Source organism: Eimeria tenella, genomic scaffold (assembly GCF_000499545.2).
Source record: "Eimeria tenella Houghton genomic scaffold, Eth_scaff8, whole genome shotgun sequence".
In the NCBI taxonomy this organism is placed as follows: Eukaryota; Apicomplexa; class Conoidasida; order Eucoccidiorida; family Eimeriidae; genus Eimeria; species Eimeria tenella.
Window position 1 is genome coordinate 345,056 of NW_013543455.1, and position 27,108 is coordinate 372,163.

Sequence of the window (27,108 nt, forward strand, 5' to 3'; positions counted from 1 at the left end):
TGGGAGGTGAATGGACAGCTGAGATGTATTTATACCTGTGGGGTGTATGTACAGCTGGGAGGTGTATGGCAGCTAAGGTTTATTTACACCTGTGGGGTGTATGGACTTCTGTGGGGTGTATGTACACCTTAGAGGTGTATGTACACCTGACGGGTGTATGTACACTTGTGGAGTGTATGTACACCTTTGAGGTGTATGTACACGTGCGGGGTGTATGTACACCTGTGGGGTGTACGTACACCTCAGAGCTCTGCGGCGCAGCGGCGCGAAGAGGCAGCTTTGGTGTCAGTCATTTTTCATTTGTTTGTAATTTGTTTATTTGTTTGTTTTCGGCTTTACTTCAACCAATTCACCCGAAGTTTTAATTCCATTTCCCGCGGCTACGGACACCCCCGCGGTCTGCTGCTGCTGCTGCTGCTGCTGCTGCTGCTGTTCGCGAAACAGCACTTCGAATTGTCGAAAATTTGCAAAAGTGAAAAACTGATTTTATTTCATCTCCGGAGGAACTGCGGCCGGACCCAGCGGCTGCTGCTGGGGTGTACGTACAGACAGACCACTGGTCACCCCCGCCACCAATGAACCGCCAGCAGCACCAGTGGTCACTTTTTGATCTTTTAATTCATTTAAAAGGCTAAATTGAATTACACTTGAATTTTAAATTCAAAAAAAGAGAAAAAAGAAAAGAATTGATGCGGGTTTCGGGCCCTCTGGCCTCCGCCACCGCAGAGCCTCCCTGCTGTCTGTTGCATTTCATTTGCCAGTTCTCTTAGCTTTTCGCATTTTTCTTTTTTTCTTGAAGATATTTCGCATTATTTTTGCAAATAAAAACAAATTGGAGAAAAGTGTTTTCAAAAATGAAACAAAAGTGAAACTGCACTTCCGCGCGGCGACTCGAGTGGTGTACGTACACCGGGGCCAGGTGTACGTACACCACGGCCAGGTGTACGTACACCCCTCAGTTGAAGTTCGAAAGTAATAAATGCATTTATATAAAAGATTTGTTGACAAGAATACAAAGAGGACTCTCTTTGTTCCAATTTGTGGATTAATTGGCTTAATTGTCTTTAAATTATCTTTAAATTACTCAAATCTGTCTTGAAGACAATTAACTCCTCAAGCCATTTGCATGCATCCAACATCTTTAAAAGGAAAACAAATTAAATATAAAGAGAAAGGGAATTTAGACTTCCAGAGGCGGAGAATTTGCAAATGAGAAGATGCAAATAAGTGCAAAATAAATACAAATTTAAATAAACATAACTTCAAATAAATGCAAATTTAAATAAATACGAATTTAAATATGAACAAATTCGAACAAATGCAATAATGTGCCTGTACATACACCCTAGCACACACATATAATTATCTAAAAACGCACAAATCTGCACTTGAATGTCCCATACCATATCCATTATTATTATTATTATTAATTATATTATTATACTTATAAATATATTATAATTATTAATTTCATTATTTTTTAATTACTACTAAAAAAGTAAGGAGATCTCTTGGCGAATTTGATTTTTGGCATTTCACCGCCAAGACCTCCAGGGCTTTGGTTTTTCGGAATTTGGGGAGATAAAAAGATTTGGAGTTTATTTTCAAAGTTAGAAATGCCTTTTGAGTTCATTTTTGGGACAAAAAATGCGTTTTGAGTTCATTTTTGGGACAAAAAATGCGTTTTGAGTTCATTTCTGAGGCAAGAATTGCTATTTGAGGTCCTTTTGGGTCTAAAAGGGGCGCGTGGGAGCTCAAAATGTCCCTTTTTGTGCGTCTTGGAACTTTTTTTGGAACTTTTCAAAACTCCTCGCCAACGCCAGCGGCCGCAACAGCGACAGCGCCAGCCCCCCCGCCACGCCCACATTCAGCGACTCCACAAAAGGGGCCATTGGCAGCGCAAATCTGAAAAGTTCAAAACCAATTTAAAAAAAACAAATGCAACTCCACTTTGTTGTCTTTTCGTTTGTTTTCATTTATTGTCCTTTCGTCTGGTGTGCGTTCTCTTATTGCCTTTCTTTCGTTGCCCTTTTATTCGTTATCTTTCTTTCATTATTCTTTCCTTTGTTGGCCTTTTATTTGTTATCCTTTCTTTCATTTCCTTTTATTTGTTATTCTTTCTTTTATTGTTCTTTCTCTCATTATCCTTTCATTATATTTCATTTATTATTATCCTTTTATTATATTTCATTTATTATTATCCTTTCATTACATTTCAAAAAAAATCAAAAAAAGAGAACTTATGTGACCGCCACTGCGGCCCTGTGCCCCAAAAGAGGGAATTGCGCAATTCCATTTAATTTAATTTATTCTAATTAATTTAATTTAACTTAATTTAATTGATTTAATTTAACTTCTTTTAATTTAGTTTGATTTAATTCAATTTAATTTAATTAGTTTAATTAACTTAATTTGATTTAATTCAATTTAATTTAATTAATTTAACTAATTTGATTAATTTAATTTAATTTGATTTAATTAATTTAATTTAATTTAATTGGAAAATAAAACGAACTTGAGGGAATTATCTTTCAGCAAAGAAGAAGGCCCTTTTGACTCGCCGCCCAAAACGCAGCAAATGCCTTCGCAGGCCTCCCCTGATATTCTTTCTGAAAATAAAATAAATAAATAAATAAATAAATAAATAAGAATAAGTAAATAAATAATTAATAATAAATAAGTAATAAATAGTGATGAGCAGATAAAGCACAAAAACAAACAAACAAACTCATGGGAAAGTCAATCAACAGCAGCAGCAGCAACAGCAGCAGCAGCAACAGCAGCAGCAGCAACAGCAGCAGCAGCAACAGCAGCAGCAGCAACAGCAGCGGCAGCAGCCCAAAAAAGCAGCAACCATCAAAAGAAAGAAAAAAGAGAAAAGAAAAAAGAAAAGACCTTTTAATTCTTCCAAGGGGGGCCCCTGGAGATCAGCAGCAATTAAAATTAATTTCTTTTTTTTGCAAAACTCCAAAAGAGCTTCTGGGGGCCCCTGGGCAAACGGCAGCAGCAAATGGAGGCCTTTGCTGCGGCTCTGAATTAAAAAAAAAAGAAAAAGAGAAAAAGAGAAAAAGAAGAATTAAATTAAATTAAATAATATAATATTATATTATACTATGTTATATTATATTATATTTATATTATATTATATTAATTTTAATTCTTTCCTTTATTTTGCTGCTTCCATTTTCTTATAATGAATTAAAATGAATTAAAACAATGAGTATAAACGAATTTGATTAAAGTAAATGAAGTGGATGAATTAAATGAATTGAATGAGTTAAATGAACAAGAATTAAATGAATAAATTAAATGAATTAAATGAACTACATGAATTAAATGAATTGAATGAATTAAATGAATTAAATGAATTAAATGAATTAAATGAATTAGATGAATAAATTAAATGAACTAAATTAATTAAAAGAACTAAATGAATTAAATGAATTGAAAGAATTAAAAGAATTAAAAGAACTAAATGCCTTAAAAGAACCAAAAGAGTTAAATGAACTAAACGAATTAAACGAATTAAACGAATTAAATGGACTAAAAGAATTAAATCTCACAATAACTTTCCAATTGAAAGGATCAACTCCTCCGGAAACAAAAAACAAAAAATCGATTTCTAAAAAAAACGCCAAATGCAACAAAAGCCCCAAATTCGAAGCGTAGCGAATGCCGTCTGCTGCCAACACAAATCTGAAAATAAAAACAAAAAGTAAATAAACAAGTAAATAAATAAGTAGATAAATAAGTAAATAAATAAATAAAAAAAAAATAAATGGTTAATTGGATGATTAGTTGGCGATAAATTGATCAATCGATGGCCAAATAACCAACTACTCGATAACTACTTGTTAGGCTAACAAAGGCATCAATAGGAATAAAACAAATAAACAAATAAACAAATGAACGAACAAACAAATAAATAAATAAATAAATGAATGAATGAATAAATAAATAGTGAAACTTCAACTAAATAATAGATTAAATAACATGAAAAATAAATATTGAAAAGAAAAGAAGAAAAGAAGCACCTGGGGTTCACAGAGTCGTCTGCGGGTTTTGGGATTTCGAAGATGGCGGCGGCATCGGAAAAGGAATTTGGAGAGCTTTTTGGGGACTTTTGATGAAACTTGGCGGAATTAAATGGCAATTTATGAATTATTTTGTTTTCATTTGTTGTTTTGGAAGAAAAAGGATCTGATTTCCTCTCGCAAAGGACTTTCATGATTTCGTCGGTTGCGCGAAGTCGCGCGCCAGCAGCTGTACGTACACCTGAAAGCCCGCGACGCGCGCTTTCCGCATTTTCACTTTTTTCATTTTCAATTAAAACCAAAGGCACCAACGGCTTCCTTTTTGCCTCCCCGAGCTCTTCAAACAATTCTTTTTCTTCTTTTTCTCCTTTTTTCATCTCCTTTTCTCCTTTTCTTATTTCCTTCTCTCCCTTTTTTCCGCCACTTTCCCCTCCAGGCCCCCCAAAGACCTCCATTATCGTCTCAGCCCCCAAAACCGCCATTTGGCCGCAGGAGGCTCTGAGAGACAAAAAGAAATAAATTATTTAAATACTTTTAATCAAAGAATTAATAAATTAAACGCTAAATTATACAATAAGTTAAAGAATAAATGATTAATTAGAATAGTTTTACCGGAGGAAGAAATAAACGGAGTGATAAACAGGTAATTAGAAGACTTTATATTAAAGAATAAACACAGGAAAGAATAAATAATTAATATGCTTTTCATGGGAGAATAAATAAAGGAGTAAAAATTAGAAATGGTTTTGTGTAAATAAAATAACAATTGTGGACTTAAATGTAAATACCTATTCGAACAAAATGGCATTATTTATTTGAACAAAATGGCACTATTTATTCAAATAAAATGGCATTTTAAATAAACAAATAAAGATAAATAAGTCTTGAATTGCTTTTTATTTGACCTGTATTTTCTCTTTGTTTTTAATTTGATGAAATGCTTCACCAGCGCGTGGCGTCTGGAGTGTATGGACAGCTGCTGCGCTGCTGCCGTTTCTTTCTTTTCTTTTTCTTCTTTCTTCTCATATAAATCTTCGTGGCTTCCAGGCTGCAAGGCGGCCTCCCTATTTGCTGCTGCTGCTGCTGCTGCAGGTCCTGCTGCAGCAGCAGCAGCTGCTGCTGCTGCTGCTGCCCTCTCATTTGCGTCTTCTCGGCCTTTGGCCGCATCTCTGCTGCAGCCTTCCAGCCAGTGCGGCGCTGCGCGAGTCGCAAACTTCCTCTGCTGCTGCTGCTGTCGCCGCTGGTGCTGCCGCTGCTGCTGCTGCTGCAGCTCGAGTTGGTGAGGTGTACGTACACCTGAGACCGCGGGAAAAGGCGGGAGTTGCTGCAGAACTGCAGCATTTAATTTGGAGAACTTCTTGGCGGCTTGCTGCAGCCAGAGCGCCATGCTGGGGCTGCCATTGAGTCTGGCTGTGGCTGGGGGCCGGTGCAGGGAAAAGAGAAGTCTTTTAGTTTAAATGCGGAAACAAAATGAAAATTAAGCTAAATTTGAATTAAAATTGAACAGAAAAGGAAAAGAAAGAAGACTTCGAGGCGGGAATGTGGGGCAGGGGGCCCCAGGGCTGCGGCCAACTGGCGAGTCTCGGCTGCGGCGGCGGAGATCTGTTTAAAAAAGAAGAAAAGAATTAAAAGAAACAAAAATAAATGAAATACGACAAGAAGTACTTTTGAAATCCCAAAAGAATTGAAGTGATCGGACCAGTTCAACTTGTCCGCCCGCGCGCGCCTTCGGGTGTATGTACACCTCGGCACGAGCCAGAAAGCCCCAGACCGACTTTTCCAGTTCGTCACTTCTTTTTCCACTTTTGCACTTTCGGACTTCGCAAATCTTTTTATTTCTTCTTTTTATTTCCATTTTGTTTCCAATTTCCAAATTCCACGAGTTGACTTCCGGAAGACTGCAGCGGCTGCTGCCTCCCGCCTCGCATTCTCTGCTTCTTTCAAATATCTTCAAATCTTTTTAGTTCTCTTCAAATCTTTTTAAATCTTTTGAATCTTTTAAATCTTTCAAATTCTTTCGAAGTCTTTTAAAGTCTTTTCAAAAAAATGGCAGAGGCAAACAGCTTCGACCCGGTGAAGGCGGAGGAACACCTCAGGTGCGCAGTGGGAAACCCCCAGGGTTTAGGGTTTAGGGTTTAGGGTTTGAGGCAACGGAGTGTGTGGCCTTAAGCGCCTCCGCGACCCCAGCCCCTTCTACCCCCGAGCCCTCTGCAGCCCCCCTAGGGTTTAGGGTTTAGGGTTTAGGGTTTAGGGTTTAGGGTTTGGGGTTTCAGGGAAGTGATAACTGCTGCGACTTGGCGGGACATGAGCCGGAAGAGCGCGCGGGAGAAGCTGGAGGAGAAGTTGGGAGTGGCGGCTGAGGGGCTGAAAGAACACAAAAAAGAAATAAATGAAATAATTGACAAAATAGTTTCGGAGTTGAATGCAGAGGAAGAAGAAGAGGAAGAAGCAGAAGCAGAAGAAGACAGAAAAAGCCAGCAATCCGTGCGCAATTAGTTCAACTATTTGTTTCATTTATTCCACGTATTCCACTTATTCAATTAATTTGTTCCATTTATTCCATTTATTCGGTTAATTTATTCCATTTATCCCATTTATTCAATTAATTGGTCCATTTATTCTATTTATTCTTTTAAATTCAACTTTTACGCAAAAAAAATAAAGTGGAAACTCAAAATTCGAAAATCTGAAATGGGGAAGGCGCGCAGGCGTTGGGGTGTATGTCCAGCTCGCTCAGGTGTATGCTCATGTGTTTCGCCTTTTCTCATTTATGTGAATCAAAAACTTTTATTTTATTTTAAATCAAATGAAACATTTAAATTTAAATAAACTCCTATTATTTTATTTCCTTTCACTTCTTTATTTGTGTTTTATTTCCTTTTTTTCGCGCTTTTCCGCCCATATTATTTCAATTGTTTGCTTTTCGACATTTCATTTATTTCCCTCAATTACCTTTATTTATTATTTACTTATTACTATTTATTATTATTTATTTATTATTACTTATTTATTTTTATTTATTTATTTTTGCTTTTATTCGTTGCATGCAGGAGGCTGAGGGAGAAAGCGACGAAGAGCAGCAGCCGGCAAAAAAACAAAAGACAGGAAATGAACCGCCGAAGAACTTGAAAAAGTTGCAATGTAAATTTTAATCTTTTTTATTTATTTTAACTTGTTTTTTGTTTGTTTTTTATTTGTTTTTCATTTGTTTTTGGGTTGTTTTTAACTTGTTTTTATTTTTATCTTTAGTTAACTTTTCAGCGAAGAAACTGCAATTGAAATAAATCAATCCACTTCTCGTTTAGTATTAATTTACTTCTATTTTTAATCAATTTCAAAATGAAGGATTTTCATTTAAAATAAACCATTCAGATTCTTTTTTGTTTTTAATTTAAAGTTAAACCACTTCAGAGCCAATCTGCAAAAGGGCATTTTTCATTCTCTTTTTTGAATTACAAAAATGTCTTTTCGAAGTTCCATTTTGCAAATAAAAACGTTTAAAGTGATTTCACATTTTAAATATATTATTTATACTTTTATTTACTTTTAGTTTTATATTTACTTTTAAAGTGTTTACTGCAGGCAATGAAATTGAAATTAAACTGTTTTTAATTAAATGAAATTTAATTTCAATTTCGTGAATTGCAAACAATTTAAATTGAAATTAAAACTTCTTTTTAATTGAAGACAAAGCTCATTTGGATTAAAAACAAGAAAGCAGTTTAATTTAAAACAATTAAATTCAATTAAATAAAAACAGTCAAATCCAACTTCCTGAATTAACTCAAACTTCATCTAAATCAAACAAATTAAAACCAACTGAATTAAATGAATCAAATTAAATTAAATTAAATTAAAAGAAATCAATTCAATTGAGTTCATTTAGATCAAACCAATCAAAGCGAATCAATTAAACTAAAATAAACTAAACCCATCAAGTCAAATCAACTAAATCAGTTAAATCAAATCAAATCAAACTAAATCAATTAAATCAAACCAAATCAAACTAAATCAAGTGCACTAACTCAAACAAATCAAATCAAATAACTAAAATGAAATCAAACTAAATCAAATAGGTCAAATCAAATAAATCAAATCAAATCAAATAAATCAAATAGACCTTTTTGTGTTTGCAGCTGCACTGATGTCTCGGCAAAGCTTTTTAGAAAAGGCTCCTGTGATGAATTCCAAAATTGGAAATTTAATTTTCCAAATGAAACCCCGCACCTTCAGCAGCGGCTCTTGCGGATGGTGGGAACTCTTTTTATTTATTTAATTTATTTGTTTATTTTTTATTTATTCATTTATTTATCCAGTCTATTCGTTGGTTTATTTATTTATTATTTATTTGTTTGTCTGTTCGTCTGTTTGTTTACTTGTTTGTTTTGTTTTGGATTTGTGTGGTCTTTTCTTTCACTGCATACTGTTATTGTATTTAGTTTGTTTGTTTTACCAATTCCTTTACCCCATTTATTATTTTCATTTTATTTACGTTTGTCTTCCTTTGCCTTATTTATTATTTTATTTTATTCGTTTTTGTCTTTTGTTCTTTTTTGCTTCTGAAGGTTCCATGGAGGCAAAGTGGCCATTAAAGTCGGAGACCAGGAAATTTGGTGTCAGTTGGGGGTGAACTGCACAGGTGGGGATTTCAAAATTAATTCTTTTAATTCTTTTAATTCTTTGAAACAAATTAATAAGCTACTTATCCATTTATTTATTTGTTTATTTGTTTATTTGTTTATTTGTTTACTTGTTAGCGCTCCATTTGCACCAGTAAAGCGGCAGAAAGAAAATTAAAAAATGAAAATGAAAAGTGAAAAGTGCTTTCGAGCAGCGCAGCAACTCGGGTGTCTAGACACTCCGAAGTGGCCCCTTTGCCTCGTCGCATTAAAAGCCGGTTTCTCTTTTTTGTTCAATCGACTTATTTATTGGTTTATTCTAGTTAACCAATTTATTTTATTCATTCATTTATTTGTTTGTTTGTTTGTTTATTTAAGGGGCTAATGCTTTTCTTTTTTGTTTGCTGTCTCTGCAGTGTTGGGCAGCAAGGAGTGGCGCGACGGGGCGAAGAAGGGGAAGAAGTGAAAAGGGGCTTTTAGGTCTTTTGAGTTTTTGGATTTAATTAAATTTGCGAATTCGTTTATTTGCTGTTTAATTAAAAGCACAAGTTGGTTTATTTGTTATTGTTTGGCCTAGTTTAGGGCTCTTCTTCACTCTGCTGCAGCACTTGTGCTCCATTTACTCTTCAGAATTTGCAAAAGGTCTTTTTGATTTCCTTCTGTTCTTTCGGATTTAAAAGTCCAAAGATTTAAATGAAGTTAAAAAAGACTTTTGCAAATTCGTATTCGCGCCAGCCACAACAAGTCCTTTTGAAAGACCTTGAAGCAGCAAGAAGCGGCTTCAGTGCAAAAGTAGAAATTAATTAAGTGTTTGCAAAATGCAAGTTAAAGTAAATGCAAATTAAAATAAATGCAAATTAAAATAAACGCAAATTGAAATAAATGCAAATTAAATCGAACGTAAAAACGTCTGTGCACTGGGGCAGCTCGCCAGGTGTACGTACACCTGAAGTCTGCACTGAAGAGGTCGCCGCTTCTTTTTGTGCTGCGCTTTTGGAGATGCAATTAAAAGAATTTAATTCGAATTCGAAAGTTAAAGAGAAGTTGAAATTAATTTATTTATTTAAATTAATTTATTTAAATTAATTTATTTAAATTAATTTATTTAAATTAATTTATTTAATTCAAGAGAACAACTGATGCAGCAACGAACTCTGCAGAGCCCTCTGCCCAAACGCAAATTTTTGTCACCAAATTTTCTGTCAAGTTTTTCTTCAAGTTCTTTTTTAGTTTCTTTTCTTTCTTCTGAGGTGTACGTACACCGCAGCAAGAGCACAAACACCTCGCCCTAGTTACTACAGATAGCTGTATTTACATGTAGTTGTATTTATATATATACATGTATACACATATGTATATATATATATATATATATATGTATATATTGATTTGTTTATATATATATATACTATTTATATATATATGTATATATATATAAACGTATATATTTGTTTGTTTAATTCCTCAAATTGCGTTTCAAAAGAAAATAACTTTCTCATTTGAACTCGAAAACGAAAAGATCCCGTGGAGTCTTTCGAAGTAATAACTGGAAGTTGACCAGCCACAAATCACTCCGCCGCGTCGGTGATGCCCTGGGCAGTCCTGAGCAGCAAACAAATAAAAGAAATAAATAAAAGAACAAATAAAAGGAACAAATAAAAGAAACAAATAAAAGAAACACATGAGATAAGTAAAAGAGACAAACGAAAGAAACAAATAGGGGAGACAAACGGAAGAAATAAACAAAAGGAAGAAACAAAAGCAACAAACAAAGGAAATGAACAAGGAAACGAGCAAAGGAAGTAGACGAAAGAAGCGAGTAAAGGGAACGAACAAAAGACACGCGCAGACCAGTGGACCACTGGGCAGTGACCAGTGGACCACTGGACTCACAGCTGAAAGATGCACTCGGACTCGGCCAAGTTGGGGGCGTCGTAAACTTTGCAAATTCGCTGATCGCCTTTTCCCTTGCGGAGGGAGAGGCGGGTGGTGGAGGCGTGGCCGAGGACGTGTCCGCCGACTGTTTGGGGTAAGGGGTGATGAAATGCGGAAATGAAAGGCCATTTGGACTCAATTCTTTGAATTTAAACTGCTAAGTGGATTTATTTTGGTAAATTTGAACTTTGTTCGCGAAGAAAGGACGCGGAAACGCGAACGCGGCGTTCTGTTGAGGTGTCTAGACACACCGGGCTTGGTCGGGTTCGCCACGAAGGTCAGCCCGCCGCCGGGGTCGGACCTGCGGAGAAGGGAAAATGAGGAGAAAAAAGAGAAAAATAAAATAAATGAACTCACATTACTTGATTTGTGAGCACTACTGACACGTTGTACTGTTCAGACACCTTAATCAGCGAGTTCAACATCTTGTTCAACTTCTGCTGCCGGTCCGCCAGCTCGCCGCGGCCGCTGAAGTCCACTCGAAACAAAGCCATGATCGAGTCCACAATTATGATTGCTGAAACTCCACAAATCCACTTTTGTTTTTAAATTACATTTAATTCAAACAAATCTCATGCAAAAATTCAAACTCCATCCGATTCCCCAGCTTCTGCTCCCAGCAGCAGCAGCAGCAGCAGCAGCAGCAGCAGTCTGCTGCTGCAGCAAGGGCTGCTCGCGTGCGCACCGAATTTCTCCTCGCTCATCTGAAAAGGCGGAAATAAATAGAAAAGGCAAAAGAGGAAAGAACTGGTGCATTTAATATAGCAATTTAGGAAATCAACTTTAATTTCAAACGTGCGATGGCGCGAAAAAGCGCAAAAAACAGATTTGAAGGGCCCTTTAATTCCGCTTTTTCGCAGACAGCACGCGGGCCGCGGGGTGTCTGTCCACCGGGGACGCAGCAGCCGCGTATCGGGCTCAAGTACCTTCGCAGCAGCAACAGTAAACAACTGATGCATGTGCTCCGTCGTGTACGCCCGCGCGTACATTATGTTGTCGAGACACCCCGCGCCGTCCAGTCCAAACCGCTCCGCAATTTGGCAAATCTTCTCCGGCCGAAAAGTGGCCTCAGTGTCGATGTAGCAGACCTGCGCAGCTCCAAATAAGTCGTTTTGGAGCTTTCAACCTCGAAAGAACGGCTTGCTGCAGAGCTCCGAACCAGGTGTTCAAAAGGAACGAAACGCGACGAAACGCGAGCAAAAATAGAGGAAAACGGGGCGGAAATGGCGAAGAAAACACCGAAAAAGAGGAAAAAAGACGAAAAATAGATGAAAAAAGATGAAAAAAGATGAAAAAAAGATGAAAAAAAATGAAAAGACGGAAAAAAAGAAAAGAAAAGAAAAGGGGAAAAAGAGAGAATATAAAACAAAACAAGAAAAGAGAGAAAGAAAAGGAAAAGAAAAGAAAAGAAAGGAAAAAAAGAGGACTTGCCTTTCCGCATCCGCCGCCCATCTCCCGGGGCAGCTGCGCAGTGACGCACAAAGTGTGGCAAATTTGGGTTTTTCCGCATCTGTTTTCTCCGAAGATTTCAGTAATTGACATTGTTTCAATTCCGCCTCCCAAGAGAAGGTCCAACTGAGGAGATCCTGGCGAAGTTGCATGCAAAGAAGCAGCAGAAGTGGCGCGAAAGCAGCAGCAAAAAGCAGCGCGGAGGGCCCAATAAGACCCACCTGTTGTTATCTTCAACACTTTGGCCCGACGCGCTATCAACTCGCCCCCACTTATGAACGAGTTGCACAACTCCAGCTTCATTGCAGCTTCCACGATCTTTTCGACTTTGGCCTCGGAGAGGCCTTTCACGAGCGCGAGGTCTTTTTTCTGCGGAAAATGGAGCGAAATGAGTCCAAAAAGGTCTTTTAAAGGGCGCAAACTGCTGCTGCTGCTGCTGCTGCTGCTGCTGCTGCTGCTTTCGCCTTACTGTCGTCTGAATCACCGAAAGGACTGTGCAGTAACCCGAGCCGCGCAGCTTCGCTATGTCTGCTGCGTTGATCCCCACGCTTTGCAACTTGTCCTTAAAAAGAATTAAATCAGTAAAACAAATCCAACTCTTAATCGGCTCACAATGCATATGAAGTGCTCGTCGTTCCCCTCGTTCAAGTCCGAAGCGCACGAAGCCGGAAGCGTCCCGACGTGCTTTCGAGCCGACTTGCTCTCTCCTAGAGTCGCCATTTTTCAACAAATGCAAAATAAAAGAATAAAATCAACCAAATAACAAAGCTGAGCATGCAGTTCCTGCAATCTAGCGAAAGTGAATCCGTCGCTGCACAAGCATTCAACAGGTCAGCTGCACATACACCCCAATGCTGCGCGCGAAGATCCCTTTTGAATTTCGCCAATTTGCCGAATTTTTTGATTTAATTTCTTTTAAATAAATGCTGAAGCTGTTTTAATCTAAAAGGAACTAAACTTGGGACTATAAAAACGAATTCTTCCCGCATGGGCGCTACTGAGTGCCGTTTTGAATATTCAGATTCGCGTCGGCGTGCCTCTTGGAAGCAGAACATTAGCGGCTAAAAAGGGCAAATTAAAGGTAGAAAAGGAACAATTATGTTTTTTTAATTAAGTCCGCAATAAATATTTGCAATTCTGCGTTTAACAAGTCCGTATTCAACAAGACTGGCACAGAGCCAGCGGGGCTTTGTTAGAACATTCAAGTTGCCGCAGCGCCTCGCAGAGCCTCCCTAAGAAACTGTCTTTTCTAATTTGGTGTTAATTCATTTAAAAGATAAAATGAAAATAATTAAATTCAAAATGTGCATGCAAAAGGCCTCTCAGGGGGCCCCGGGGCTCTTGGGGGCATTCAACTTCACGCGAAATCGAAATAATTCGAAGTTTATACAACTCATTTGCTGCTGCAGCAGAAGCAGCAGCAGCAGCAGCAGGCTCAACTTTGCTGCGCCGACTGGAAGCAGCAGCGCATGCAGTTTTGGGGCTGTGGAGGCGGCTGGCAGCAGCTGTTTGTGTCTGAGGAATTAAATTGAAATAAAAGTATTTTTAAAATTCTCTTTTGTTTAAATTAAATATTTATTTGTCCAGTTTGCCCTCAAGGGCCCGCAGAGCTGCTGCTGCTGCTGCTGCTGCTGCAGCGCCTCTGTGTCTTCTTGTGTCTGTCTTGCATTTCTTGCTGCTGCTGCTGAGGCCCTGCAGCCCTGCTGCTTCATTTTTGATTTTCTTTTTATTTTTTATTTATTTAATTCATTTAAGTTATTTAAACACCCCAAGAGGAGCTGCGTAGGGCCTGGGAGCCGCGAGGGAGCGCGCCGCTGCCGCTGCCGCTGCTGCTGCTGCTGTTGCTGCTGCTGCTGCTGCTGCTGCTGCTTGCAGGAAGCAGCAGCGGCAAATAAATGCAATTTCAGGGTCAAATAAATGCGAATTTGTTTCCCAAGGGCCTCCAGCCTTGCGCACAACTTGGGGTTCTTCGAAGACAGATTTATTTCTTCTTCATTTCCCTTTTTAGACAAATTAATTTCTTCTTTATTTCCTTTTCTTTGTTGTCTTTTCTTTCTTTGCATTTCAATGCAGACAGCTGAGGCTTGGAGCTGAAGCTTCTGCTGCAGCAGCTGCTTCGTTTGCTGCCGGGCCATTTTGAATCCCCGCTGCTGTCTTCTTTCTTTCTTTTTTTGTGAATTTATTTCCGAAATTATTTTTTAATTTATTTTTTCTTTTTATTTTCTCCTTTGCTCTCTTTCGGAAACAATGGAAGTCCCAGATCTTTCGCAGATCGACGATGAGGAGGTCTTGACTCTGGTGCTTCTCGACTCGACGCATCCGCAGGTAAATTGAACCGAAGAAGGCGCAAATTAATTGAAAAAGAATTAAAATTAAAAGAAAAGTTTAGTTTAATTTAAAAAGTGAATTTTAATTGCAATTAAAGGCAGTCTTTAACTCAACTCGAGAAAACGAGATTTGCTGCGCATACACCTGAAGAGGGCTTTCAGCCATTTGCCGGAAAGCTGTTTCGCTGCGTCGGCCGATCTCTGGCGCTGTCTTCGATCTCGAATTGGTTTTTATTATTTACTATTTACTAATGTTATTATTTATTATTATTTATTATTATTTATTCATTGTTATTTATCACTTTAAGTTGTTTTTAAAGGCTTTAATTTGAGGGGGTGAAGCCTTGCGTGCTGCTGTTTGCAGATCATTGCAGCTGCGACCGAAATCAAAAACTCCCTCTTGAGCACAGCCAACGAGGCAAGCTGAACGAAAGTTGAATTCTGGATTTGCTTGTTTATAATCATTTCATTTTAATTTATATTTATTTTTAATTTGAAAGTAAACAATTTACTTCAGTTCAACATCTCTTTCTCTTCGTTTCAGCCGCGCTTTCCCTTCTTCTAGCTGCAGCGCTCTGTGTTCCACTATGCGCGTTTTCTTGATAATTTGAATGTGCAAGAAAAGATAATTAGTTCATTTTTTGATTTAAATATTCAAAAGTATTTATTTATTTATTTATCATTCAATTTTGTGGAGAGTGTTCGTTTTTATTTCCTGAAAAACACCCGCTTCGTTGCTGCATGCACTACAGATTTTGAGATCTGTGGAAAAGATCAAAGACCGCCTTGTTGCAATTGCTTCCCCCTCCACCCAGGCGGACTCCACCGCCGCAAACAGCAGCAGCAGCAGCAGCAGCGGCAGCAGCAGCAGCAGCAACAGCAGCAGCAGCAGCAGCAGCAGCGAGGAAAAGGAAGGCGAAGATTTTAAGTGCGGCCGCAAAGATGTGGAGGCGCTGCTGAAGAGGGCCAAGGCGGTGGTCGATTCTTCTTTGAAGTTGACATTTGAACTTGTGTGCAAATCTGCGGAGTTTTTGAGTTTTAATTTGGTTTTTTAGATTTAAAATGTAAAATGAATGTCTTTTTTAATTTTAATTGTTTAACTTGGGGCTTGTCGTCTTGTTCAGGATGAAATGTCGTTCAAAGCGATGAATCCCATCTGGGGAGCCGAGAAGAGCGTCCGCCAGTCGCGGAAATTTCTTGTGCAGCTTCTTGAGGTGGAAAGGCGCATTTGGAATTCAAAAATAAATTAAATAATTAAAATAGAATATTAGTTTTGTTGTTTGACTCTTAAATCCACGAGATCAGCTTAATCACTGAACTGGAACAGCAGTTCCATATATGCGAAAGTGCCTGAAACGTAACTCTCGCCCAACAACCACTGCTTGCTAATTTTTCTTTTTATTTATTTCCTATTTTCAATTTTTGTTTTTGAATTTATATGCGGCAATGGAATGCGGAAAATGGGAAGTGGTGAACAGACAGAAGTGATGCCTTGTGCATGAATGGGCGCCGCCAAAGATCAGGAAAAAAAGCAGAAAGCAGAATGAAATGATGAAAAATGAATAAAAGGAGCCTCATAATTCAAATTAATTGAAAAACAACCATGAAAAGTGGTAGTTATTCAATTATTTATTCCAATTTGACACTTTGTGTGTGTTTTTCTGCACGACAGAAAGTAACGAGTCGAGGGGAATCCGTCATTCTGTTTCTCTCCTCCGTCTTGGACAAACTTCCCTCCCCTCCCTCCCCTCCGCCTTCTCCTCCGCGACTTCTTCCAAAAGAAGAAGATTCGAAAGAAATAAAACAAAGCGAAGGCGGCAGAGGCAGAGGCAGGGGGCTTTTAATGGCCGGCAGGTCCGCTGCTGCTGCTGCATTTGCTGCTGCATTTGCTGCTGCATTTGCTGCAGTAGTTCATTCTGTGTGAACTGAGGCTGTGGCACATTTCATGGGGTGAAGTGCTCCTCCATTTGATCTTGAATTTCATTTGCGTCCTTCTGGAGAAGCAAAATGCCGGTTTTTTCTTTCGAGTTGCTGCAAACTTGAAAAGAAATTATTTCTGAAGAGTCCGTTTAGTGGCAATTTAAAGTCACTTTCTGCTCTGCTGCAGAGGCCGCGGAGTGCCCCTGGCTCGGGGCTCCGGCGTGGGCATTTCGCCTTCGTTTTTAAGTTCTGAAAGCGAGGGTTTGGGCTCTCCGTCGCATTTGCTGTCAAGCAAAGAAGAGGGCGGAGAGGAGGGGCCCCGGGGGCCCCGCAAACACGAGAGGGATTTGAGTCCCGAGGAAACTCAGAGGCGGTGGAAGAAGAAACAACCCTCCAATGTGGACTGGATGCTCAAGTGCAAAACCAAACTTCTCGAACTCAAAGAAAGAACTGCGAAAAAGGCAGTTTCCGACGTTTTCATGACAGAAAGGGTGAAGAACAGCCCTAGACTGCGTTCAAGTTCAGCTTTCCAGGCGATCTGCTTCCTGCTACAGCCGAATAATTCCGCTTTTCAATTTATATACTCTTTCATTGAGCTTCATGCATATCTAAGCATTTAAAGATGTGCTTTTTTGTGTTTTGTTTATTTATTTCCATTTTTAAGGGCAAAGGCTCCACAGAAATGGACAGCTGCAGCAGCGTGAACACACACCCATGTCCATGGGAAGATTGCCACAAATACTCCTACTCACGCACATTTATTGATATATCTGAGGTTAATTCTCCATAAAGATGTTTCGGCGATGGCATTTAGCCTTAAATAAGCGAAAAAGTGCATATTAATGTGCATGTGCGGGTGGGTCAACATGCTTGCTTCATGAAGACGCTTGACTACACATACATGGATTATTCTCGTTTGTGGCTATTGCTGCTTCCGTGACTGTTATTGCAATTAATATTCTCATCATTATTACTTTTGTCTATTTTCGTGTAATGAGGGTGTTGTATTTTGGCGCAAATAAGTGGAAAATGAGAAATGTTGCATCAAGAGCGCAGGTTTGCGTAGACATACTCATATGTGCGAACAGATAATCTACAACTCCCTTGTTTTTGTTTTTTGTTTTTTCTTCTTTTCAGACGCTGCCAGAGACAATATCTTTCATAGATCACAACGCGACCAAACTTGAGGCGGTCGCTGCGAAGAATCCGTCAGCATTTGCTGCAGAAGAGTGCGTCAGAAGAAAGGCGAAGGCGGCAGTTCCGAATTGGGGATTTAGAGGAAATAAAAAAGGATATTTTGCGATCAGGCATTGTTTTTGTTTGTCTTTTTACTTATTTAAATCTATTTAAACGTAATTGAGCCTTTTTTCTCCGAATACTCGTCTTCCTGTGCTCTATTTTGTCCTCGCTAATGTTTTGTGATCAGCCGCTGCTGCTGCTCTTCTCTTTTGTCGGCTTAATTGTAACTAAGAGTTATTTTGCATTAAATATTCTTTAAACATTTCTAAAAAGCACCTCTTCTGGTGCATTCCGTGTTTGTTTCCGCGCGCAGCCGCCGCGTCTTCATGCAAAGCATCGAGTCCTACATTGCGGGACTAGAGAGAGTGAGTTTAGGATATCTGTGTAGTGATATTTGCGTCAATTGTCTAATATCTACCTGTTTTTCTTTTTTTAAAGCACCAAATATATTGTGAATGTGCACGCGGCAGCTGCCAGACAGAGGCCTAGATGAAGTTGCAGACACATGCCAGACGAGGTGTGTTTCCTTACAAGTGTTTGTTTTGTTTTCTGTTTATCTTTTTTGTTTTTTTTAGGCGTTGATGCTGCTCGCTAAAGAGACGCTGAACAAAAGACAACTAATGAGCCTCTTTGACAGCGCGCTGAAGGTCGAGCGGCTCACCACGCCTTCTGAACTCTTGACGGAAATGTAAGAGCAAACACCAAACAGCAGTTCATTTATTCATTTATTATCTTTATTCCATGAAGTTTTATAAATAAATTTGTGCTTTAAATAGCTCTGCCTTTAATTCATTGAATGCGCAATACTTGCACCTTTTTGCACTGGCAATAGTTGTACAAGTTCGCATGCTCACATGCATCTCATCTTGCATTCTAAATTTACGGATAGCTTGGGTAAAATTCGGCAAGATTCTATAAGATTCGATAAAATTGAATAAAAGATTAAATAAGGAGCTAGTAACAGGCACTTTTTCTCCGTCTCAGGCGCAGCATCATATCGCTTTTGAACACCTTCGCCTACATGCCGAAAATGGACGACGACGACTGAGATGGAGTTCAGAAGGTGTTGAACTTCTCCGCCGAATTTGTTCTCGAAAAAAACGAAAGAGGCTTCTTAAATGGGGAAAGAGGAGCCGCTAGACCCCCAGGTGTTGCTTGTCGATGCACCATCGCATCGAAAGTGTTAGTGCTGTGGCCGTTGGCAGCGCGCGTTAGGAGTTTCGGAAGTTTCCTGGCAATGCATGCATGTGGGAAAGGTATTTTATGAAGTATAATGCGTTTACGCAAGTCTTTTGATGGGAAATGCGTGAGCAGCAGCCAACTTGCATCTAATACTGTTAGTCGCAAAGGGAAAGAGCGCTGCTGGGGAATCCAAAGACAAAAGTTTCGAAGCTGTGGCAGCTCGTTGTCTTCAGTTGACTCAAAGGGTCCAGTGAACTAGAATTCGCTCCTAATTAAAGCAAAACAGATTAAAAAGACAATCAAATGGACTAATTCAAGTACAGACAAGCAGCTAAAACTAATTCAAGTTCAGCACCGCAGAACGAAACAAGCTACGGGGAAATTGAGGAGAGTTGAGTCCGTCTCCCGCCATTGCGGTTCGCCACCAGTTTTACTGCGTTTGCAGAAAGAAAGGCCAATTTCATTTAACATTAAGTAGAACTTTTCAACTTTATGTCCACCACTGACACCAGTGGTCACCACTGGACACCAGCGGCACCCGCGCCTCGCCAGATCCACTGCGAAGTGCCCCTGCATGCAAGTTTCTCGTCTACTTGACGTTAAATGCATTTTAAAATACAAAAGATGCAAAAAGAGCTAAGTGCCGTATCGCTTTCGGTTGAAAGGCGGCAGCGAGGGCTCCCCCTGGCCCCCCGGGTGCACCAGCTCCAGCAAGACCAGTGCGTGGTCCACTGGTCCACTTGGTCCGGCGTTTTCACTCCCGAGTTGCGTCCCCGCGTCGCACTTCTCAAACGCAAAGCCCACGAAGCTTCTGCCCTCGCTGCGGCGCAGCGCCCGCGCCGCCTGCACGCAGCAGCTCGCGCCGCGGGTCTTGCTGCTGCTGCCCGCTGCTGCTGCTGCTGCTGCTGCTGTGGTATCTCCGTTGAGGCCCCTCTCGTGGCTCACAGGAGAGTCCGCGGGAGTCGTCGCAGAAGACCGCGTGCTGTCAGTGCCCCCCGGGGAAACACAGGGGGGGCCTTCTGGGCCCCACAGGGCAGAAGCTCCTGCTGCTGCTGCTGCTGCTGCTTCCGTGTTTCCTCTTCCAGATGAAAACATGGACTCCGGCAGCACGCGGGGCACGCAGAAGGAAGCTGCGTAGGCTGGAGCCGACGAGATCGAGATGGCCCCGACTGGCCTGCTCTTCTTCAGTTGGCGGTGGGGAGGGCGCTGCAGCAGCAACAGCAGCAGCAGCAACAGCAGCAGCAGCAACAGCAGCAGCAGCAGCAGCAGTAAACGACAGGAAACAGCGCCATTCGTTCAACTTGAACGAAGAGTGACCTACAGAGAACCAACAGTGCAGCTACTACTTCAATCTGTACTGCAGCGATTCAGAAAAGCTTGCTTTCACTAACAGTGGATCTCAGTGGTTTCGAAAGTTCAACTATGACGATTATAATTGCCAAAAGCTTTCTTAACATTATAATTTAAATTCAGAAACGTGGGAAAAGAAGAAAAGACTGGATGATCTCACCACTGGCTTTTCCTGCGGATCTTTATCCCCCTCGGAGTCGCTGCTGAGATTCAGAAGTCGAATTTCTTTTCTTTTCTTTTTTTGCAATTGCTGTGCAGACTTTGCCTCCGCAAAGTCCGCGGCGTCCCACAAACACAACTTGTACAAAGTTGAAGGAGTCAAACACAACACGGAAGATGAATTCCCCTCGCCTTCCACCCACTTGCAGTCCACAATGCAGCCATCTTCCCGCGAAAACTGACGCGCGGGGATCTGCAAATCAAAATATCAAAACAATTTCATCTTATTTAACTTTAAGATGAACTAGTTAGGGATAAGCAGCACAAAAACTCAACCCCATTTGCTCAGTGCACGGGCGAGTGGGCATTTGCTGCACCACGAACACTGGCTCTGCTGGTCCACTGCAGGTTCTACTAAGTTGTCCACTGGTCTGTTACTGGTCACGCAATTATAAAAACTCATTTCAAGTGAAGTTGTCACTACAGAAACTGAAAGAGTCATCAAGAAAAGCCTCAGCAGCGCCACTACGAGTCGACAAACGGGAGGGTCACTTGTTTGTGTTGTGCATTATTTTCTTTTTCTCTATTTAAACTCTTTTTAATTGAGTCTTTTTGTTTATTTTTAACAGTTCTTATTCTTTTATTTTGCTGCTCAAGGCATCTGGTGGGGGGCCTCTTACTGATCGAACGTCGCGCCGCCGTCTGTGCATTTTCGCGTTACTTTTATCGGAATTTTCGGATTCTTTTGAAGCTTTGTTGTTTCCTTCACCACTTTCTTGCTGCGAAGCACCTTCTTGGTCTATTTCTATTGTGAAATAGCCGTTGCGAGTGCCCAAGACAAACAGCTGCGAGGAGTCCGGGGAGAAGCAGAAGCTGGCGACGTGTTCTCCCCATCTAAATATGTTCGGCAGGAAATAAATCAAGTCCAATGTGCCCACATCAAACAGCAAAATCGAACTGTTGCTGTTCAGACACCCCAGACGCCGGCCGTCGGGGCTCAGCATCATGTGCACAATTGCTGCAAACAAAACCATCAGAAAGCTCATTCCTGGAGGCAAGAGGCCCAGCTACAATATATTTTAGTTGAATTGCAACTAAATTGCAAACTTTAGTGAAAATAAATATGTGAAATGCGTAAAAAATGCTCATCAAATGCATGGGTAGAGACACAAGTGTATATATATATTATATATATATAATATATATACATAATATATTTATATATTTATAATATATACATGTAACATATATATATACATATTATATATGTATATGTGTATAAATATATGTGTATATATGTAATATATATACACATATATGTACATACGCTTCATATGGACATACATTGGCACGAATTGATCTTTATGAGATTACATGCAAGAGAAGAGAGATGCATTGGCTTGTTTTAGACTTCTACTCACGCACTTGCGCACATATACACTTGCAAAGTTGCATTTTTGAGAAAATGAAAATTTTCATTTTTAAATCTGAGTTGCAAAGCTTACGGAATGGCAAGTCCCGCACAGATGCAAGTTCCTGTCCAGTTGCGACTTTGAGAAAAGAAAGACAGAAAGTGCCTTCCATCTCCCCCTCGCAGTCCCGAAGGGCCTCTGCCTCTCTAAGAGAAGCAATTTCTTTATGAATCCACTTCTTTGCGCCAGAGTCTTCAGCTTTCCCCCTGCCCTTCTGCTTCTTCTCTTCCCTACTTGGCACAGACGCAGAGTCCTCCTCAGGGGCCCCCCTGGGGGCCCCCGCAGGGGCCCCCGCGGCGCAACGCAGGCGCCGGTAGTTCGAAGTCTTTCGGTTTTTCTTAGAAAAAAAACAACACGCGAGAACTCCGCGAGCCACAAACTGAAGAGCTGTCACCATCTCAACAATGTGGCAGTTGCCCAAGCATTCCAAGTCCCTTATTTCTAACTGAGACACAAACAAGGAAACAATAAATATAAATATTGAACCAGCGGAAAGCAAAACGGAAGCAAAAATGAAAATGCAGCAAAGAGGCACAAGTGCACAGAGGCCGCAAGCAACGAGAAACAACTGGAAAACAGGAGAAAAGAAGAACAAGAATGCACAGTTGGCTGCAGCAGCAGACTTTGCAGAATTAATTTAATATTTCCTTTTGAATTTCCGTTTCAAATGCCACTTATGCGCAACTAAATAAACAGAAAACGCATGCAAGGCGCGCAGCCGCGGCTCACCTCCTTGAGGTGGAAACCAAACAAGTGGAGCCCCTCGTTGCTGCCGACAGCCAAGAGCTGGCCGTCTTTGGCTAAGTCGCAGCAGTTCACTTTTGTTTCATTATGAAGAGTAACTTTTGCAAGTTTCACTAAAGGGGGCTGGCGAGGGTCCTGTTCTTGCAAGTTCCCGCTGCAGACTGCGCTGTCTTGGATGTGCCTGCAGCCACAGTGGCGGCCGCGGCGCAGCAGCAGCAAATAAAACCCGAAACTCTGCAATAAAAAGCAACTTAAGACCAAATAATAATTGTAATAGGCAAATTAAGACCAAATAAACTTGCTTTTGTATTCTAAATGCGCCACTTGCACGCCAAAGCCGCTGTTTCCACTGGAAACCGAAGAATTCAGGGTTTAGGGTTTAGGGTTTAGGGTTTAGGTTCGGCAAATAGGGGGCAAGGCAGACACAAGTGCCGGCAAAAAGGCACAAGAAAGACAATAAGATAAAAATAAAAAATAGATAAAGACTAAAAGATTGAAAGATTAAACTGCAAGGGCAGCCCCACCAAATGCCCACTTCCGTGGCAGATGGACAAACCAAAAGCCTTTTCTTCCAAATCACTTTTGGCCGCTGGAGGCCCCGAAGTGAAGGCGACACGCAGAAGGGCAAGCAGGGGGCCTTGAGGCCCTGAGGAAAAGAACAAAAATAATAAATTAATTGATTATAATAAATTAAAATTAAAATAAATACACTTAAATAAGAAGATGATATCCTCATGAAATGTGAATCCCCATTCAGCCCACCAAAGCAGCAGCAGCAGCAGCAGCAGCAGCAATTAGAATTAAAGACATTCATAGGCTTTAAACTCTCCGAACTGAACCCAAAACTCTGACAAAAGAAACAGAAAATGCAAAAACGTTGAAGGCAGAAAATTCAGAACTTTGACGGAATTCAAAAAAGAACAAAATGACTTTATAAGTCTTAGTCCCCGCATGCATTTAAAACAAAACCAAGGACTTAAAAGCCCGCATGCATTCAAAACAAAGCCAAGGTATTGAAAGCCCGCATGCATTCAAAACAAAGGATTAAAAAGTCCGCATGCATTCAAAACAAAACAAAGGACTTAAAGCCCGCATGCATTCAAAACAAAGGACTTGAAACCGCGCATGCAATTAAAAGAGAAGTGCATGAAAAAGGCGTACTGCGAGCTCCGTGATGTTTCGCATGCATTTGATGCTGCCATCTGCTGCGCCTGTGACAACTAAAGAGCCGGGGGGGCCCCCCTGGGGGCCCCCCGGGGGGCCCCCCGGGACTTTGGGGAGAAAGGCCAGGGCCTGGCTGTCGCACAAATGTGGGTACCGGCAGGCGCGCACGGCCCAGCGGTCTTGCTGCAGGCAGCAGCAGCAGCAGCAAAGCGCGAACTTGCTGCTGCTGCTGCTGCTGCTGCAGCGCCGCAAAAGCAGCCACCTCCCCCGCAGCAGCAGCAGCAGCAGCAGCAGCAGCAGACTACAAGTGCCTTCTGCCGGCGGGAAGCCCGCGGCTGCTGCTCTTAGCTCTATTATGGCAAGTGTTTTGAGACCAATTTCTCCCTGTCTGCCCCTGCCGGGCCTTCTGACTCTGCGATTGTTTCGAAAATGAATAAATGCAATTAAAACTACTTCTACTTCTAAAATAGGCCAACAGAAGCGGAAGCTGTCCGCAGGCTGACCTCTGTTCTGCTGATGGCGGAGAGCTTGCCGTCGACCCCCACCGACAAAACAACTTCTTCATTTGTGGGGAGCGGCGGGGCGTCTTGGCCGCGGGAGCCCGCGAGCCAGCTGTCCGTACACTCCACCAGCTGTATGTCCAGCACATCCGCCACGTGCACATGCAAAGTCTGCAGCGCCACCCCCGCGGGCAAAGCCCAGACAGTAATGCGGCCGCGGCTGTCTGCGCTGAGCAGCAAAGCCCTGCGCCGCAGCGCCTGCAGCCGCCACACCAGCGTGCTGCTGCCTGCGCGCAGCAGCAGCAGCCGCTCGCCCCTTCTAAAGCTGTCCAAAACTTTAATTAATTCATTTTAGTGAAAAAATTAACCAAAAACGACAATCGAACGAGAAAACAGAGCGGATTCCGCAGATCCTTCACAACGCGCAGCTGTCTGTACACCCGAAAGCTGGCGCGCTGGCGCCGGAGCGCCGACACCCGATCTGCGTCTGAATTGGCTTTGTTTCAGTCAATTCTTTTCTCAATTGGCATTATTTCAATTAATTCTTTTAAAAAGTAAAAGGAAATGAAAATAAAACATCAAATTGGACTAACTTTCCGGCTTGTCGCCGCCCTGGGGCCGGCAGTCCAGGGCCATTTGGCCGTCCGCCACGAACGGGCTCTGCTGGCCCGAACGCGAAAAACGCAAAATCGAAGAATTCGAATTTCCGGCGAAGACGAGATCGCTGGAGTACCAGCAGACTGACAGCAGCCGGCCTGCAGCGCAGCAGCGCAGCACAACAGAGTCCCGCGAGCGAGGCTGAGCTGCATGCGCCCTCCCGTCCTTTCTGCTGCTGCTGCTGCTGCCCCTGGTTATGCTGCTGCTTGTTATGCTGCTGCTGGTCATGCTGCTGCTGGTCATGCTGCTGCTGGTGCTGGTTCTGCTGCTGCTGCTGCTGCTGGTGCTGCTGCTGCTGCTGGTGCTGTGCGGACATTTGGTCTTAGGGAGAGTGTGTGTTATTTGGATTTGAGTTGAAGTTTCTTCGCCCTGCAGATTCTGCGAGTAAAGATCGCCGCCATTTGTGCTGCAGGCCTTTTCTGCTGCGCCCTGCAGCAGCAGCAGCCGCACTCGGCCGTCGTCGCATGCAGCAGCAAAAGCTGGCAGCCCCACTTCTGGGGGGCAGAGGCAAAGAGAGAAGACAGCGCCTCCATTTGAAGGGCTTTCTGCCTGCAAAGAAAAACAGACAAACAAGAAATAGTCTTTTGTCCTTTAAGAGATGAAGTGGGGTTTAAACGGAGGGGCTCGGCCTTTGCTGCAGCACAGGAGAGCTGCTGCTGCGGCGGAACTGAGCCATCAGCTGCGAAACTGCCCCTGGTGCTCCTGCTGCTGCTGCTGCTGCTGCTGCTGCTGCGGAGAGCTGCGCACGCATGCGCGCCCACCTGCACGCGAGTTGTGCGCAAGTTCCACGCAGTAATGACCCCGTGGAGGCCCGCAGTGACGAGGCGCCACTCGAAAAGAGAAACTTCTGCGAATCTGCTGCGGGCCGCGGAGTCTGCTGCAGCGCCGCCGGCCTCCGACGCAGCCCAAAAGGCCGCCGCCTCCGCAGTCAAAGGCAGCCACAAGATGTTGCGGACGGAGCTGCAGGAGGCGGCGGAGAGTCTCTGCGAAAAACGGGAGAAAACGAGCGGAAGATCGCGGAGAAAGCCCCGAAACTGCTGCATGCATGCATGCATGCATGCGACCGGGGGGTTAGACTGAAACTCTCGCTCACCACTTTCAAATGACGACTCGCAGAACTAAAAACTTCCACTATTCCACTTGATCTGCCCGCGGCTAACCAGCGGCCGTCGGGACTGAACTGGAGAGCCTCCACGCTGGATGGGGGCGGGGTGTCGATACACCTGAATGCGCAGCAGCAGACTGCACACCAGGCCGCTGTAAATGCGCAGTAAAATTGCAAACAATTGCGCCAAAACAATTAATTATCTATTTTAATGCCGACCTGCATGATAATATCGCCGTTTCCATCTTCGCATCCCGTCAGATCCAAGGTGAGCTCGCGGCGGTCCAGAGATGGGCGGACCGTCCGGCGCCCGTCAGGCCTCTGTAGTTACACCCGGTGTCAATACCCCAACTTGCATAAGAAGAAAAATAGTTTGCAAATACCACTGAAGAGGAAATTGCATTGAGTTTCCCACATGCATCGATGGGGACTTTGCATGTGCGGAAGCCTTTGGCTTCTCGGTGGAAACCATGGAAGGCTGTAACCCTTTGCCCGCACTTTCAGCCATGTATTGCAACTTTAAAATGTTTAAGTTTACGTACAACCCAGAAGATCTAGCTGCTGCATGCAGCAGCCACAAATTAAACTGCAGTTGAGGGGTGATGAGGGGCTGCAGCCCCAAAGGCACCCTTCACCAACCAGCAGTCTTCCAAAATGCTCTCTTTCCTGCAACAAAGGTCTATAAAACCATTTTCTGGATTATAGAATCTTTCCTTTAAAAGAACACGACGGCGCTGTCAACTATTTAGTTCTTACGCTCAATTTCTGTGAAATAAATGCCAGCAGCAGTAGTCAAAAACCACCAGAAATGTTACCCTCTAAAACATAGCCCTTCTGTAAGGTTAGAGCCAGCCTATAAAGCTTACATTCTGCGCTGCTTTGTGCCCACTTGCCGCTGTGCCCTGCAGCACAGCTGCAGGGCACAGCTGCAGACTTGAGAGAGCTTGAGGCCAAGACTTCCAGAGCTACTTAGATAACTTCTAGACTGAGTACGTTAAGTTACAGTTACAGAGTTGTTGAAGGAAGAGCAGAAGGAACTGTTCCGCCTACCCATTCAGGTGCTCACTTGGCGTTGTTGAGGTATTCAGCTTTGCCCACTAGAGTTATTCATATTTGTCAGTAAAAGGGGCGCTCAGAGAAGCACAATGGCGCAGCATGAATATAGTTGCCTTGAGAAAAAAGTGTTTACTGCTTTCTTCAAGAGGGCGGCCTTAAAAGGGTTGCATCACCCATAAGGGCCGTTTTCTAAAGC

General features: G+C 42.1%; 5 protein-coding genes across 5 annotated transcripts; 2 read left to right on the top strand and 3 right to left on the bottom strand.

Annotated features, from left to right (window-relative positions):
- Positions 1–1,754: 1,754 nt before the first annotated feature.
- ETH_00031440 (RNA methyltransferase, putative) lies at positions 1,755–5,421 on the bottom strand (the record flags this gene model as incomplete). The annotated part of the gene is made up of 5 exons (XM_013378287.1): positions 1,755–1,905; positions 2,516–2,609; positions 2,896–3,031; positions 4,046–4,532; positions 4,940–5,421. 5 exons carry the CDS (start codon positions 5,419–5,421, stop codon positions 1,755–1,757), a joined length of 1,350 nt encoding a protein of 449 aa, XP_013233741.1.
- Positions 5,422–6,080: 659 nt separating this feature from the next.
- ETH_00031445 (uncharacterized protein) lies at positions 6,081–9,119 on the top strand (the record flags this gene model as incomplete). Its single annotated transcript, XM_013378288.1, has 6 exons — positions 6,081–6,130; positions 6,308–6,518; positions 7,085–7,175; positions 8,171–8,285; positions 8,600–8,673; positions 9,070–9,119. 6 exons carry the CDS (start codon positions 6,081–6,083, stop codon positions 9,117–9,119), a joined length of 591 nt encoding a protein of 196 aa, XP_013233742.1.
- Positions 9,120–10,221: 1,102 nt separating this feature from the next.
- ETH_00031450 (meiotic recombination protein DMC1-like protein, putative) lies at positions 10,222–12,757 on the bottom strand (the record flags this gene model as incomplete). The annotated part of the gene is made up of 8 exons (XM_013378289.1): positions 10,222–10,255; positions 10,547–10,673; positions 10,840–10,889; positions 10,946–11,105; positions 12,020–12,052; positions 12,259–12,406; positions 12,507–12,599; positions 12,650–12,757. The coding sequence occupies 8 exons, from the start codon at positions 12,755–12,757 to the stop codon at positions 10,222–10,224; spliced, it is 753 nt and encodes a 250-aa protein (XP_013233743.1).
- Positions 12,758–14,284: 1,527 nt separating this feature from the next.
- Positions 14,285–18,571, top strand: ETH_00031455 (uncharacterized protein; the record flags this gene model as incomplete). Its single annotated transcript, XM_013378290.1, has 9 exons — positions 14,285–14,362; positions 15,117–15,374; positions 15,489–15,578; positions 16,037–16,218; positions 16,472–16,775; positions 17,422–17,513; positions 17,837–17,888; positions 18,099–18,211; positions 18,508–18,571. The coding sequence occupies 9 exons, from the start codon at positions 14,285–14,287 to the stop codon at positions 18,569–18,571; spliced, it is 1,233 nt and encodes a 410-aa protein (XP_013233744.1).
- A 770-nt stretch (positions 18,572–19,341) lies between these two features.
- On the bottom strand, positions 19,342–26,101 carry ETH_00031460 (uncharacterized protein; the record flags this gene model as incomplete). The annotated part of the gene is made up of 12 exons (XM_013378291.1): positions 19,342–19,911; positions 20,216–20,467; positions 20,895–21,232; positions 21,720–22,131; positions 22,416–22,611; positions 22,955–23,076; positions 23,592–23,777; positions 24,098–24,381; positions 24,688–25,300; positions 25,513–25,734; positions 25,845–25,974; positions 26,076–26,101. The coding sequence occupies 12 exons, from the start codon at positions 26,099–26,101 to the stop codon at positions 19,342–19,344; spliced, it is 3,351 nt and encodes a 1,116-aa protein (XP_013233745.1).
- Between the last annotated feature and the right edge of the window lie 1,007 nt (positions 26,102–27,108).